At 44.3% G+C, this 16,321-nt stretch overlaps 2 protein-coding genes across 2 annotated transcripts; both read left to right on the top strand.

Annotated features, from left to right (window-relative positions):
* The first annotated feature begins 1,762 nt into the window (after positions 1–1,762).
* Positions 1,763–15,871, top strand: LOC134190469 (uncharacterized). The gene is made up of 4 exons (XM_062658913.1): positions 1,763–1,842; positions 11,023–11,351; positions 12,632–12,687; positions 13,256–15,871. Exons 2-4 carry the CDS (start codon positions 11,039–11,041, stop codon positions 15,698–15,700), a joined length of 2,814 nt encoding a protein of 937 aa, XP_062514897.1. The 5' UTR covers positions 1,763–1,842; positions 11,023–11,038; the 3' UTR covers positions 15,701–15,871.
* Positions 3,348–5,315, top strand: LOC134191408 (uncharacterized). Its single transcript, XM_062660021.1, has one exon. It carries the CDS (start codon positions 3,870–3,872, stop codon positions 4,620–4,622), a length of 753 nt encoding a protein of 250 aa, XP_062516005.1. The 5' UTR covers positions 3,348–3,869; the 3' UTR covers positions 4,623–5,315.
* Positions 15,872–16,321: the final 450 nt, after the last annotated feature.

Here is a 16,321-nt window from a genome sequence, read left to right as displayed (position 1 = left end):
CATAGTTGAGTGGCTCCAGTGGCTGTTAGGATATCAGGTTTAACAACCGCCAAAATAGATTTTCCGATAATCCTCCTGACTGTCTCACACACTCCTATCAGTCGAATTTCTGGATTCTTGTTAAGAGGAATCAGTCTACATGCAACAAAGGCATCAATAGACAGGGGATCAACTAATTCTGTTGCTATCTTGCGCTTGAAAGCCGCTAAAGTATTGCATAATGTTGACAAAAATTTAATAACAATAATAACAATAATAACCCAGTGACACAGTAAATTATGAAACTTGTCTGTCTTTCTTGCTCAAGTTTCTCTAGGTTTATTCATAAGACTATGACTCGTTTCAGTCGTTGGGGAGTTTTTGTGGTCTGGCGAACTGTCCGTTGACGATGACGATCAGCGCTTTCCTGTTGGTCATTGACATTCACTAGGCGTGCTGTTCACGAGTTTGCGGTCACAGTAATGCCTGCAATCTATATCGAATTGGCTAGTCATTGATCGCCATGTGGACTACACAGAAACATGTACCCTGCTGGGCTCACCTGCCGGGTTGGTGGGCGCCGAGATGGGGGTAGAGACCCCGCTTGCCCATCATGGAGGGGCTTAACGACACTGAGGGACTGGTTGTTGCTGCTCAAGACCAAGCTTTTCGAACTCGGTACTATGAGCGTAAGATTCTACATCGTGATGTCAGTCCTACTTGCCGCATGTGCAGTGTAGGCCTGGAAACAGTCGACCATATTGTGGCAGGCTGTAGTGCTGTGGCACCGATGGACTACACTGATCAACACAATCAGGTGGCCTCCATCATTCACTGGGATGTTTGTTGCCATTTTGGGGTTTCAGTGGAGAGCAGATGGCACTGGCATCATCCTGATAGGCTTGTGGAGACGGATGACATTACTATGATGTGGGATACCACCATCCCCACTGCCAAGAAGATCAAAGCCAATCGTCCAGACATCTGTCTCAGAAATAAGAAGACAAACACTTGTCTTCTTACTGCTATCAGCTGTCCTGCTGATGGCAACATTGGCAGGAAACATGCGGAGAAGTTGGCAAAGTACAGTAACTTTACAGTAACTTGCGAGTGGAGATAAGCTGCATGTGGCATTGTTGAACACTGGTGGTTCCGGTGGTCTTGGGAGCTTTGGGCATAGTGTATGCAGGTATTGCACGGTGGCTGGACATTATTCCAGGTCATCACAACCTGCAACACTTACAGAAACCAGTGCTTCTGGGATCTACTCGGATCCTTCGTAAAGTCATGTCTTCTTTGTAGACAGCTGTGATGGTCTAAGTACTTCTGAAGCAGGGTTTGCTTCCGGTACTTGTATAGACTTTACAAACCAGACTGGTCTGCTTGAGCACGACATGAAAGATGGACATCTAGCTGTATCGCTCATCTCAGAGCTAGTTGAGGAGCGCGTTCCTTGTCGGGAAACCAGGACAGGGCTTGAAAAGTCGGCTTCGAGAATCACTGGAGCTGTTCAGAAGACCAGGAATAGTTCTGGGCGTAGGGCGACTGGTCGAACCATCTCTCGTGCGGCGTCTGATTTGAATTTGGCTTCAAATGGCAATGCAACAAGACGACGGAAATGGACACAACAAATGAATAGGGAAGTGATGTTTTGTTATTACCACGTGCTGTTGTCATGCAAGTTCTCTGCTTTCAGAAAACCCATGCATCAGCTGTGGTGTGAGCGAAATCCTTCTCCGACTGACGTCTCTGAGCAGTGTTTGGCAGACCAGAAGTGATATCTCCTAACTTCTGGAAGTCTGACTGAATCAGAGTTGGAGGAGATTAAACGCGAGGCCACACAGGATGGAAAGCCTGTCTCAGGTTTGTTATCTGTTACGACTGATGTTTGTCCTGGTGTGCAGATGTCGGTGTTGGATGTGGTTTCTTCTCTATCAGCTGATAGTTCAGTTGTTCCGCCTTTGCTTGACAATGTGTCACCTTGCATGGCTTCAGTCAGGATGGCGCTTGCTGCACATGGTGGGAAACCTGTCGTGTCAATGATGTAAAAGGATCATGAGTCTGCTAATCACTTGGAAGATGGCTCCCTTGTTCAGTCAGTCCCTGTTCTCTCTAAGGACTGCTCATCTGCAAGAGATAGTGGTAATATCCTATCCGTAGATGACACTTTGGATTCAGTTCAGTGCAGTGCTATCAGGGAATCACCATCCCCTTGTGACTCTGTGAGCTCTTATCTGATTACTACACATCCTAGTATAGCTTCTCAGCTAGAAAGATGGAAACTCCTACATCTCAACTCAGTCCAGACTGCTGCCAAACGGAGGATGATCTTTTGCTTGATAGTGATGCTGCTGTGGACCCTGTACGTCGTTGAGAGTTTCTTGAGGAGTTGCAGAAAGTCAGGCAAATTCCTATCTGTGAGAGACAACGCCTTCCAAGGATCTTTGTGAACAGTGGAACCCTGAAACTTATTGGTGATCTTAACACGATCATCAATTCGTTGAATGATGAACCAGATATGAGTGAAATCAGTTACCTGGTATACTCTGCTGCTTCACTAGTGTCCAAAAGGCGGGGCTTAAAGACGACGAAGTCAACCAATTCTCAAACACCAACATGGAGACAAAGGCTGGATATGGAGATTCTCACACTTTGACGTGCGATCTCACTGTTGCTGGAGGTTAGAAAGGGTTCATCAAGCATTTGTATGTTACATGAACTCCGACTTCTCCTGCATCTGTTGGGCATTTCCTGTTCGGAGAGTTGTGAGGTCTCCATCAGTCGGTTGAAAATGGAACTTAAGTCCGAGGTCGAGCGGACCAGGAGGCTGGAGAAGAATCGCGAGAAACTTGCCAAAATGGTTTGTTTCAACGAGATGCTGGATGGTTTTACAGAGAGTTGGGTAAGCAGACTATCCAGGTCACTTCCCCGCCATCCGAGTCTGAGATCAAGCAGTATTGGGTGGTATCCTAGAAACGGAGGTACATCACAAGATGGCGAGACGCACCGGAGAGATGAGCAGCAGTGGTTACCTATCGCAGACAATGAGGTCACATCGTGTCTCAAAAGGATGGGGAACTGGAAGTCTCCTGGTCAAGACAAGGTTTATGGTTTCTGGATCAAGCGTATCACGTGTCTTCACACTGAGCTGACTCGTAACTACAACCTGCTGGTTCAGAATCCAGACTCTGTACCCGACTGGTTGTCTCAAGGAACAACCACTCTGATTCCTAAGAATGACAAGACTGACCCGGCCAAAAATTACTGGCCTATCACGTGTCTGTCTGCCTTCTATAAGACCCTCACCCCAGTCATCAGGCAGAGGATAGCAGGGCATTTGGTTCAGAGAAACCTCATGGCTCCGGAGCAGAAGGGTTGTCGACAGGGATCTTTTGGTGCAAAGGATCAGCTGTTGATCGACAAGCTGCTTACCGAAGACTGTAAGACCAGGCACAAGAGCTTGAGCATGGCTTGGGTGGACTACCAGAAAGCCTATGACAGCGTGCCACACAGTTGGTTGCTCCAATGCCTTCAGATGCATAACATCAGTCCAGTCTTGTGCAGGTTCCTGTCATGTGTGATGAAGAGTTGGAGGACATCGATGGTGCTTTCTTGCGGGAACAGTATGATCAAGACAAGGCTTATGCAGATCAGGAGGGGTATTTTCCAAGGTGACTCACTTTCTCCACTTCTCTTCTGTATGGCTCTCAATCCTCTGAGTAAGGAGTTGAACAGAACCGGTTACGGCTACCGGATGACCACTGGGCATGGTGAGACTGCCAAACGTCAGCTCATCAGTCTTCTACTTTACATGGATGATCTGAAGCTGTGTGGCTGATCAGTTGGATGGGTTGTTGCACACAGTTCGTACCTTCTCTGATGACATCCAGATGAAGTTTGGTCTAGACAAATGTGCTGTTGCACACTTTGTCAATGGCAGACTATCTGGACACAACTCTGGAGTGACGGTAAGAAAAACGGACACCATCAACTGTCTGGAACCAGGTCAAGTCTACAAGTACTTGGGTGTAGATGAGAGTAACGGTATTCAGCACAGCATGATGCGGGAGAGACTCCGTCGTGAGTACTTCCGCAGAGTGAAGGTGGTTCTCCGGACTGAGTTGTATGGTCGGAACAAGATTCTAGCCATGAATGGGTTTGCACTACCGGTTCTCACTTATGGTTTTGGCGTCATTCATTGGGGGTGCACGGACCTGCAGCAGCTTGATCGACGGACCAGAATGCTCCTCTCTATGCACGGTGTTCACCATCCTTCTGCAGACGTTGACCGACTGTACGCTCCTTGCAGTGATGGGGGTAGGGGGTTACAACAGTTTGAGTCGACGTTTCAATCTTGTATTGTGAGGCTGAACTTTTACATTGCTGACAGTTCTGATCCTTTCATACAGATGATATTGGAGTGTGACTCCCGAAAATCTTCACACTCGATCAAGCGCATGGCTTGTCGCTTTACTGTACAGCTACGGATGAGTCTTGCTTCGGACGACAAGTCGCAGAGCTTACACAGGAATGCATCCATCTCGGTTGAAGATGTTGCAGTTCTCTTCGTGTGCGGTCCTGGAGCGGGAAGCTTATGCACGGGCAGTGTCGCCATCTCACTGAGCAACCACCTGTGGACATGAAAGAGACCTATGGATGGCTAAAGGCAGCGAATCTTCCTGCTGCAACTAAGGGACTGGTTGTTGCTGCTCAAGACCAAGCTCTTCGGACTCGGTACTATGAGCGCAAGATTCTACATCGTGATGTCAGTCCTACTTGCCGCTTGTGCAGTATAGGCCTGAAAACATTTAATCACATTGTGGCAGGCTGTAGTAGTGCCTTGGCACCGATGGACTACACAATCAGGTGGCCTCCATTATCCACTGGAGGTGTCGGTTCCAGTGGAGAGCAGATGGTACCGACATCATCCTGATAGGCTTGTGAAGACGGATGACATTACTATGATGTGGGATACCACCATCCCCACTGCCAAGAAGATCAAAGCCAATCGTCCAGACATCTGTCTCAGAAATAAGAAGGCAAACACTTGTCTTCTTATTGATATCAGCTGTACTGCTGATGGCAGCATTAGCAAGAAACATGCCGAGAATTTGGTGAAGTACAGCGACTTGTGAGTGGAGATAAGCTGCATGTGGCATTGTCGAACACTGGTGGTTCCAGTGGTCTTGGGAGCTTTGGGCACAGTGCACGCTGGTATTGCACGGTGGCTGGACATTATTCCAGGTCATCACAACCTGCAGCACTTACAGAAAACAGTGCTTCTGGGATCTACTCGGATCCTTCGTAAAGTCATGTCTTCTTTCTAGACAGCCTTGATGGTCTAAGTACTTCTGAAGCAGAGTTTGCTTCCCGTACTTGTAATAGATTTTACAAACCAGACTGATCTGGTTGAGCATGACAATGTAGAATAAATAAGAACTAGCCACTATAGCCTAGTGGTTAGAGTTTGGTTCTTTGACCATGATGGCCTGGGTTCAATCCCAGGTGGCAACAGTAATATAATGAAACAAATCTGTTTGTTCTTTCTTACTGTCTATTTGGCTATGTTTGTGAGAGTAGACTTGTTTCCGTCAATGGGGAGTTTCTGTAATCTGGTGTGGTGACCGTTGGCAATGAGGATCAGTCCTTTTCTGGTAGTCATTGATATCTAGTGGGCGTGCTGTTTAGAGATGGCAAAATTCTTGTAGCGCACGCAATTAATAATCGATAACCCGGTTACTAGCACCATATGGAAAACACGAAAACATGTACTTCTCTGGGGCTTACCTGCTGGGTTAGTGGGTGCCCAGTTGAGGGTAAAGACCCTACTTACCCTACTGAGAGGGTGATGACGACATAAGATTAATCCAGTCTTGTGCAGGTTCCTGTTACATTTAATGAAGAGTTGGAAGACATTGATGGTGCTTTCTTACGGGTACGATGCCATCAAGACGAGGCTTATGCAGATCAGGCGAGGTATTTTCCAAGGTGATTCACATCTCTTCTTTTCTTTTGTGTGGCTCTTAATTCTCTCAACATGGAGTTACACAGAACTGGTTACGGCTATTGGATGAGCACTGGGCATGGTGAGACTACCAAACGTCAGCTTGTCAGTTGTCTTCTTTACATGGATGATCTGAAGCTGTGTGTCAGAAATCCTGATTAGCTGAAAGGGTTGTTGCACACGGTTCGTACCTTCTCTGATGACATCCAGACGAAGCTTGGTCTGGACAAGTGTGCTGTTGCACACTTCGTTAACGGCAAGCTCTCTGGACACAATTCTGAGGTGACGGTAGGAAAAATGGACACCATCAACTGTCTGGAACCGGGTCAAGTCTACAAGTATTTGGTTGTTGACTAGAGTAACGGTATCCAGCACAGCAGTATGCGGGAGACGCTTCGACATGAGTACTTTTGTAGAGTGAAGATGGTTCTCCAGACCGAGTTGTATGGTCGGAAAGATTCTGGCCAAAGAACGGGTTTAAGCAGCTCAGACAAATGCGAAACATTTCTGCTCATGCAGCAGTTCTCTTCGAGTACAGTCCTGGAGCAGAAAACTTATGCATGGTGACGGTCAGTATTGCCGTCTCACTGAGAAACCACCTGTGGACATAAAGAGACCTACAGGTGGCTGAAGTCATTGAATCTTTGTGCTGCAACTGAGGGACTGGTTGTTGCTGCTCAAGACCAAGCTCTTTGGACTCGGTATTATGAGTGCAACATTCTGCATCGGGATGTCAGTCCCACTTGCCGCTTGTGCAGTGTAGGCCTGAAAACATTTAACCACATTGTGGCAGGCTGTAGTAGTGCCTTGGCACCGATGGACTACACAATCAGGTGGCCTCCATTATCCACTGGGACATTTGTCGTCATTTTGGGGTTCCAGTGGAGAGCAAATGGTACTGGCATCATCCTGATAGGCTTGTGGAGACGGGCAACATCCCTATGATGTGAGATACAGCCATCCTTACTGCTAGGAAGATCGGTGCCAATTGTCCTGACATCTGTTTCAGAAATAGGAAGACAAACACTTGTTTTCTTATTGATATCAGCTGTTCTGTTGATGACAACATTGCCAGGAAACAGGCTGAGAAGTTGACGAAATACAGTGACTTGCGGGTCGAGGTAAGCTGCATGTGGCAGTGTCGGACACTGGTTGTTCCAGTGACGTTGGAAGCGTTGGGCACAGTGTACGCAGGTATAATTTGCACGGTGGCTGGACATTATTTCAGGTGATCACAATCTGCAGCACTTACAGAAAGCAGTGCTTTTTGGATCCAGTAGGATGCTACGTAAAGTCATGTCTTCTGTCTAGACAGCCATGATGGTGTAAGCATGCACCTCTGAGGGAGGGTTGGCTTCCGGTGCTTACAAGAGACCTGACAAACCAGACTGATCTGGTTGAGCACGACAACATAATAATAATAAGTCACTGCCGTGGCTTAGTAGTTTACGACAATGGCTACTACTCCATGGTTTGGGAGTTGAAACCCCATTGACGACAGTAAATTATGAAAGTTGTCTGTCTTTTTTTCTCATGTTTCTCTAGCTTTGTCCGTGAGACTATGACTTGTTTTAGTCGTTGGGGAGTTTCTGTGGTCTGGCGAATGTTGACGATGACGTTCAGTGCTTTCCTGGTGGTCATTGATATTCACTATGCTGTACCGTGTTTACAGTCACCGTAATACCTGCAATCCATATTGAATTGGCTAGTCATTGATCGCTGTGTGTACTACACAGAATCATGTATCCTGCTGGGCTCACCTGCCAGGTTGGTTGGTGCCCAGATGGGGTAAAGACCCCACTTGCCCATCATGGAGGGCATAACGATACATAATAATAACAAGCCACTATAGCCTAGTGGTTAGAGTCCTGGTTCTCTGAACATGATGGCCTGGGTTTAGTCCTGGGTGGCAGCAGCAAATAATGAAATGAGTCTGTTGGTTCTTTCTCACTATCTATTTGGCCTTGCTGTGAGAGTAGACGTGTTTCGTTGATGGGGAGTTTCTATGATCTGACGTGGGGATCGTTGGCAATGAGGATCAGTGCTTTCCTGGTAGTCATTGATATCTACTGGGTGTGCTGTTTAGAGCTGGCAAAATCTTCGTAGCGCATGTAATCAATGATTGATACGCCAGTTACTAGCACCATATGGATTACACGGAAACATGTATCTCTCTGGGACTTACTGCTGGGTTGGTGGGCGCCAGTTGAGGGTAAAGCCCACGTACCCTACCTAGATGGTGATGACGACATAATAATAATAATGGCGACAGCAATATGATGTGGGATACAGCTATTCCTAATGCTAGGAAGATTGGTGCTAATCGTCCTGACATCTGTTTTAGAAATAGGAAGACAAACACTTGTTTTCTTATTGATATCAGCTGTCTTGCTGATGGCAACATTGCCAGGAAACAGGCTGAGAAGTAGATGAAATACAGGGACTTGCGGGTGGAGGTAAGCCGCATGTGGCAGTGTTGGACACTGGTTGTTCCAGTGGTGTTGGGAGCGTTGGGCACAGTGCACGCAGGTATTGCACGGTGGGTGGACATTATGCCAAGTCATCAGAACCTGCAGCACTTACAGAAAACAATGCTTCTTGGATCCAGTCGGACCCTACTTAAAGTCTTGTCTTCTATTTAGACAGCCATGATGGTCTATGCACTTCTGAGGCAGGGTTTGCGTTTGGTGCTTACAAGAGACCTTACGAACCAGACTGATCTGGTTGAGCATGACATTAAGTCACTGTAGTCTAGTGGTTAGAGTTCTGGTTATCTGACGGTGGCCTGGGTTCAATCCCTGGTGGCAACAGCAATGTAAGGAAACGAGTCTGATGGTTTTTCTCACTGTCTATTTGGCTATGTCTGTGAGAATAGACTTGTTTCCGTCAAAGGGAAGTTTTTGTGATCTGACATGGGGACTGTTGGCAATGAGGATCAGTGCTTTCCTGGTATTCATTGATATCTACTGGGCATGCTTGTCAGAGCTAGGAAATCCTCATGTGCACACAATTAATAATCAATATTTTAGTTACTAGCACCATATGGATTACATGGAAACATGTACCCTCTCTGGGACGTACCTGCCAGGTTGGTGGGTGCCCAGTTGAGGGTAAAGACTCCACTTACCCTACCGAGAGGGTGATGACGACATAATAATAGAAAATAATAATAATAAAAGACCAGCTGTTGATTAACAAACTGCTTACTGATGACTGTACGACCAGGCGCAGGAGCTTGAGCATGGATTGGGTGGACTAATAGAAAGCCTATGACAGTGTGCCACATGGCTGGTTACTCCAATGTCTTCAGCAGCATGAGATTAGTCCAGTCTTGTGCAGGTTCCTGTCACGTGTGTTGGAAGACATCGATGGTGCTTTCCTGCGTGAAACCATAGACAACAAGACTTGGCCTAGACAAGTTCAGGGCTGAAAATTACTGCCCAGGCACAGATCCAGAAATTCAGTCAAAGGGGGCCGGCCCAGTCTACACTATAGGGCTACTTTAAATTTAGTAGTTTTGCTACTTACACCCATGAGGAAGACCTATCCTCCTGTCCCTTTCCATTTGGGGCTTTCTGCATGATGTCTGACCACTATTAATTAATTGCCGAACATACAGTATTTATGTAATAAATATGCTTATCTGCAAGGCCAACCGAAAATGCCCGGATCTCGTCACGCGCATGATCTGACACGTGACTGTGACCGGTATAAGCAGAACTAGGTACACAAGTCTCAACTAAAACTATGTTCTAGTGTATATATTTATTACTGAGACAGTCATAGTTTGATCTATTTTGGGCTATTGAAGAAATTTACAGAGTACATTGAATACTTGAGTTGAGTATATCATAGGGTAGGCCCAAGTGCTAGGTAATGAAGGAATGTTGGTGTGGGCTAAGCGGTTGGCTGGTCTACCCAGCTAGGGTGAAGGCAGTGTCATGACTTATCGTCTTCATAGTGTATTTGTGCTAACTGCTAAATGAGAGAAATAATTTCGTAAACAGGCTGTGACGTCAATGGGTGCAAAGAATATATTTAATCAATGGGTAATAGCAGAGACCTATATACGGCTCTGGGTAATACGATGCAATAGATGCCAGTTAATGATGTCATTACAAATTGAAGACAACGTGCAGGCTTGTTCCCTAAACATGCAAACCAATAGCTGACATTGCATGATCATGAATAAGTGCATCCTCACTAATACAGGTAGCTGCTCGGTTTTGAGAATCTTTTGTTGATTCCCACCACTTGGAACAAAAAAACTTATTAATGTCTATACTTTCGTACATACAACTGTCTTCAATCCATAGACAGGTCTTCGACCTTATGATCTTGTCAGGTGAATATATATATATATATATATATATATATATATATATATATATATATATATATATATATATATATATATATGAAAGACAACTAAACACAACATTTTCTAGTTATATTTTAAGCCTATCATGGCTTAATTAATTAATCCGCCAAAGTTTTTGCTTCATCCACATCCCTGTGGACTTGACATGCTTCTTTTTGAGGCCTGGTTTGAGCTGCATATACTATACAGATGAAGCAGCTTACAGAACACACAGAGAGCAGATATGTAGCTGACAGCTTATTTGCATTGGTATTCTCTGGGAACCGGGTTCCGCAAACGGTAATAATGTCTGACGTGCTTGGTGAAACAAGTCCCCGACCAAACACATGACGCTTGATCAAAAATCCGTAAACAAATTTGTAACACGCCGGAAGTGCAATTTGGTGGAAGCAAAGAGGGCGTGGTAATCAGAAATGTATGGTTCCAAGCTATATACGCAGCAAGACATCTGTACATGTCTAGAGCTGTATTGGTAAAAATACCCTAACATTGCACGACTGCGGTAATATAAGCAAATCTATTTACATTTTGCAAAATGGCGAAATAGATTAAAACTATAAACACACATTTTAAAAATAATTAATTGTTAATTATATATCACGGCGTTTAGATTGTTAACGGCGTTTAGCTGATAATTGATCCATACGGGCCTATCTAGATCACGCGACGAGAGAATGGCGTTGGTTTCGGTTTCTCGAAAAGACCGACTTCTCGACTTGCTGCCGTTTCCTCTTGCGAGACATCTTGCCAGGCTTCTCGACCCGGGCCGTCGCTGGAAAGATGTCGCTGGAGAATTCGGACTGACGGTGCAGGAAGTGCGGAAACTGGAGTTAGAACTCATACGACCACAAGGAAGCGCTACGTGCTCGCTGTTGGAGCATCTTAGTCGATACAAACAGACTTCTATTGGGCAACTGTTGGGAGTGTTGGGAAATTTCTCAGCTCTACGTGAAGCAAGCGCAGCTCTGCGTGACTACGTGGAAAAAGGTGAGTTGTGAATGGCCACGCCTGAACGGTCGTCTCATGGCTGTGAGTTAGAGAAAGTCTTGCTGGCATGCAATTAATGTTGCACCTACAATGAAGAGACTTTAATTAAAACAGCTAGGAAAACTAAGGAAGGGTTTCTTCCCCGCCGGAAGCATGACGGGGGGGAGGGCCCGGGGCTGGTTACGCAAAACTTAATTAAAATTTTAATTAACAGTAAAATGTGGCAATTGATTTTTAGACCTATCAAAGCCAAACGCGTGACGCAACTGACATATAATTTACGCGTAATCCCGGAACTATGACCGTTCTTCCTTTATAAACAGGTGCTTGTCTTTTCTCTCCCACGCGCCCTCCTTTCCTCCCTCTTCCTTCCCTCCTCCCCTTCCTTCCCTCCTCCCCTCCCTCCTTTGCTTTCCTTTCTCCTTTCCTTGCTTTCCTTTCTCCTTTCTGTTCTTGCTTCTTCCCTTCTCCTTTCCTCCTCCTCCTTTCCCAGTTTTTTTCCACCTCCTCTCTGCTCTCTTTTCTACCTGTGTTCACTTTTTGCCTCTCTCTTCTCTTCCTTTGGCTCAAGCCCCTCCCATGCTTAATGATCATTGCACATTTTTGGTTAGTGTTTAATTAAAAACAGCATGTCTTTTTTGAGATCTAGGAAACATTACAAGACAGAGGACAGCTGATAGCAGTACTTATCTAATTGACTAATGAAATTGGTATGGCTTACAGCTATTGTCTGACAAGTGACAACTACACAGCATGAAGATATCAAGATGGCATTGAATTTTTGTAATGTAACTAGGTAGTTAAAGCTATACTCGCTCACTGATTTTTGCAAAAGATTCTATGATAAATTTCTTCATCCCCTGCTGCATTGTTGTATTTAATAGATAAAGGTTAAAGCCTGGTTCATAATGTGACACTGATGCTGATGCTGATACTGAAATAAAAATTAGTCCTACTCCAGTATGAGCATTAGTGCCAACATCAAAGGATGCCGCCTCGATGTGCCGCCTCCGTCGAGGCGGTCTTCTTGAAGTTTGATGCTCAGTTGAGCATTAACGTCATATTGTGAACCAGGCGAAACAACAACTGAAGTAGTAGTAAATTTCTGGCTGTGCAGGATTGATAAAATGATAGAATCTCTGCTGTGTGTGTGTGTGTGTGTGTGTGTGTGTGTGTGTGTGTGTGTGTGTGTGTGTGTGTGTGTGTGTGTGTGTGTGTGTGTGTGTGTGCTCACGTGTGCATGCGTGTGCACACGTGTTCACAAATTGTTAATTGCATAGGTGATCTTCCTAAGAATCCTCAAAGCCATTTTTTGCAAGAAGATCCCAGGCAGCAGGTATGCAACTGTACACCAATTTACTATGTGCCATCTTTATATTAAAGTCCATTTCCGAATAGGAGAATACGTGGGAACTGCGGTTAATAGATAAGGAATTAAAGAGTAGATATGGGCGTAGTTAATTACTGGTAGTGGAATAAACGGTTCCAGTATAGAAATGTTTAGCTATGGACTTACGTTCAAAGGTTTGACCAATACTTCAACTACATAAGCTTGCTAGCTACAACTGTTTTACCTATCAATCCATAGTTCAAAGGAAGTGCGTGTCAGCTTTCTACGCACTGTGTTAGAGGTGACTTTGAAGTTACCTGACACCTAGTGTAAATGCAAGAGTAGGGCAGGGCCAAACATGTGTTTCATACAAGAAGTTACTAATTGTGTCGTAGTAAAGATCCAATTAAAATATTCATTAACTGATTTGGAACCTCCTCCTTGTGAGCATTCCAATGATGTTGGAATCAATAGCTAGGATGCCCGCTTCAAAAGATATGGGTTTTTCCCATGTATTGTCCTATTCGGGAATGGACTTTTAGTAGTTAGAACAAGCTATTTCTATGTATTACAGCTTGTGACATGCAAGATTTTGCCACCTGCTCCTTCTCATAAGGTTCAAGAGCGTCCTTCTGAATTGCACGAGATAAAGCAGGCATTTGTTGAATTACGAGATCGCCATGAGCAAGGAGTCATTGTGGTATCTATTACTGGCTATCCTGGTTATGGCAAGAGCCAGTTAGCTCGCCAGTTTGGCAAGTTATATTACTGTGATGCAATTCTTAAGCAGGGAAGAGTCATTGTTGCTACCCTTACTGCTGAAAATCTTGACACAATGGATAAATCTCTCATGAACTTAGCAATAGAGTTACAATGCGAAGGTGTAGTCAATCTACTCGAGACTGTGGAAGACCCCAAGAGAAGAATGCAGCTGCTTATACCTGCAATAACTGGGATACTGAGGATGTTTCCATATTGGTTGCTACTGATTGACAATCTGTGTAATGCAACTAAGAATACTCTGGATGAGTACTGGCCACAGCCTGGGTCACTTGACTGGGGAGATGGAGCCGTTCTTGTTACAAGTCAAGAACAAGGAATCATTGGTCGATCTTCTTATGTCTGCGAAATACAAGCACGTGGTATGACCAAAAATGATGCTGTTGATTTGTTGACTGATTTGTCGGGTGTTGTCGATCCTGTTGGGGCGGCTGAAGTTGCTCGACGCCTTGAGTATATTCCGCTTCCTCTCTCCAGTGCTGCTGTTTATGTCAAGTTCATGAATGATGAAGAAGGTGCTATGGGTGAAAAGACAGATTGGAACAGATACTTAAAGGAACTGGACATTGGCTTACAGAACGATTGTGAGCATTTCTTGACAGGACAAAACAAGAACTATCCAAAGACTATGCAAGTTGCTGTGCGTATGGCAGCGGATCGTATGGCTTACAGTAGAGTAGAATTTCGTCAAGTCTTCATGCTAATTGGGTATTGTGCCAATCAATTGCTGCCACTGGATTGTATTGAGCACTACATTAGGGAAAGTACAGAGATCAAGCGCCAACATGTTGCTGTGATTCATATAAAACATTGTTCACTGCTTATCTTGTCTAACATTGATATTGGCAAGCAAGTGACAATGGTTGGAGTACATCAAGTAACACATGCAGTTTTCAGGGCATCCATAACATCTTGGTTACAAGTAGATTGGCCAGTAGCTGCATCTCCAATGAACCGTCAAGAACGAGAGGAAGAAATAATGGAATTGACACTTGAAACTCTTAATGTGTCCTATCAAGAGGCTGATGATAGTGAAAATGTTCAAGAACGCTACATGCTTCGTAGAACGTACCTTCCTCATTTTCTGGAAACCACGAGTCATGCTGAACAAATTTTGCACAGTCACTCTGAGTGTGTCGCCAAGGCGATGGAAAACAGTGCTGATGTGTTTGATTTACTAGGAGATCATGCAGAACGTTTTGATTACTTAAAACGAGCAAAGATTATCTACAATGGCTTATATGATGATGATGATGGTCGGTTGAGTGAATTTTGGCTCAATTTTGGTTGTGCCTTGCTGGACCTAGAAAACACAGAAGGGATTGATCACATCGAGAAATGTCTTTCTATCAGACAAAGAAACAGATCAGCACCTCGGAGTATTGCAAGGGCACTGTTCAGCTTGGGCTTGGCTTATGTGGAGGCATCTCAATATGAATTAGGAATTGATAAATTAACAGAAGCACTTAAAATTCAGCAACAAACATCAAGTGTCTCTTTGCTGAAAGGATCAATATTGACAGCATTAGGCCGCAGCTACCTGGACAAGGGACAGTTGGAGGAGGCAAAGTCTTTTCTACATGAAGCTGTCGATGTAATGGAGGCAGTTGTTGGCAATAAGCATCCTTCGTATGCAAAGGCTGTTATCCATCTTAGCCGTTACTACTTAGAGGAGCCAACAGTGGACCCACCTAAAGCAGTCGGACTCCTAGAAAGTGCAATGGAAATTCGTACTCAGCATCTAGGTGATGAACATGGTCTGGTTGTCACAGGTATGATAACACTGGGTCGTGCTTATTTGCGTAATGGACAGTTGGAGAAATCAAAAAGGACTTTTGAACAAGTACTACATATACAAAGAAGCAAACATGTATTGCATGGTAGTGCTCACTGCAGAGCTCTTGTGTTGTTGTCAAAAGTGCTTCTGAAAGAGCACAGTGCAGATAATCTCCAACGAGCAATTCAACTACTAGAAGAAGCTCGTCAAATAGGTGTCTCTGTTCTTGGAGAAGAACACTATGAAATGGGCTATATTTACCATGTTCTGGGGGTAGCTTATTATTTTGACGGACGTTGTGATGATGGAATGATGTTTCTTGAATCGGCTAAACAACTCATTGCAAAATTTTTCGGAAAAGGCCACTATGAAACTATTGACATTCAAACAACAATTGAACAACTTGCCTCAAGTTACAGAGTGGATTGTAACCGATCAGTTGATGCCTTCATCAAAATCTAACTTTTGCCAACAAATTCATCAGTTTAAAATATGAATTGAACAGAGGATACACATTCTTATCACTAACATTTCTTTGTACTTCACTGGCATGCTTTGTTTACTGTATTCTGGTAATGCTGGTAACTACATTAGTATTGATTAATTAAATCTCCATCCAGTTCGATTCCTCCAGTTGGATAGATTATCTGCCACTTGCACACCGAGCTTGGCAGCAAATATTAGCTTAGCTTTGCTACAGTAAACTCACACATTTTGTTAGACAAAAATCTTTCAATGGTATCATGAACCCAAGTAAACACTACAAGCGGTAGTGAGGTGTGCATGAAATACATTATAACGTATTGACACATCATTCAATAATTAGAGGCTGATGATCAAATTCAACTAATACAGAAGCCACTGGTCTGCCGGATCCCTCAACAAGCAGTTGTATGCAATTGCCGAAAGTAGTTAAGCTTGTCTCTTTCAATGAGAGCACAAAAAGAAATGATCGAGACTCGATTAAATGAGATTATGACCCTAGTTCTTATTAGAAGTACGCCCAGAAATAGTTTGCATATTATGATAACCTTACATAAAACATTAGCTAACAGTATCTGCAGAGCAGTTCAGAATAATCAA

This window comes from Corticium candelabrum, chromosome 15 (genome assembly GCF_963422355.1).
Source record: "Corticium candelabrum chromosome 15, ooCorCand1.1, whole genome shotgun sequence".
NCBI classification, from domain to species: domain Eukaryota; kingdom Metazoa; phylum Porifera; class Homoscleromorpha; order Homosclerophorida; family Plakinidae; genus Corticium; species Corticium candelabrum.
Note: the sequence above shows the minus strand (reverse complement) of the source record. Positions and strands in the feature narration are given on the sequence as shown.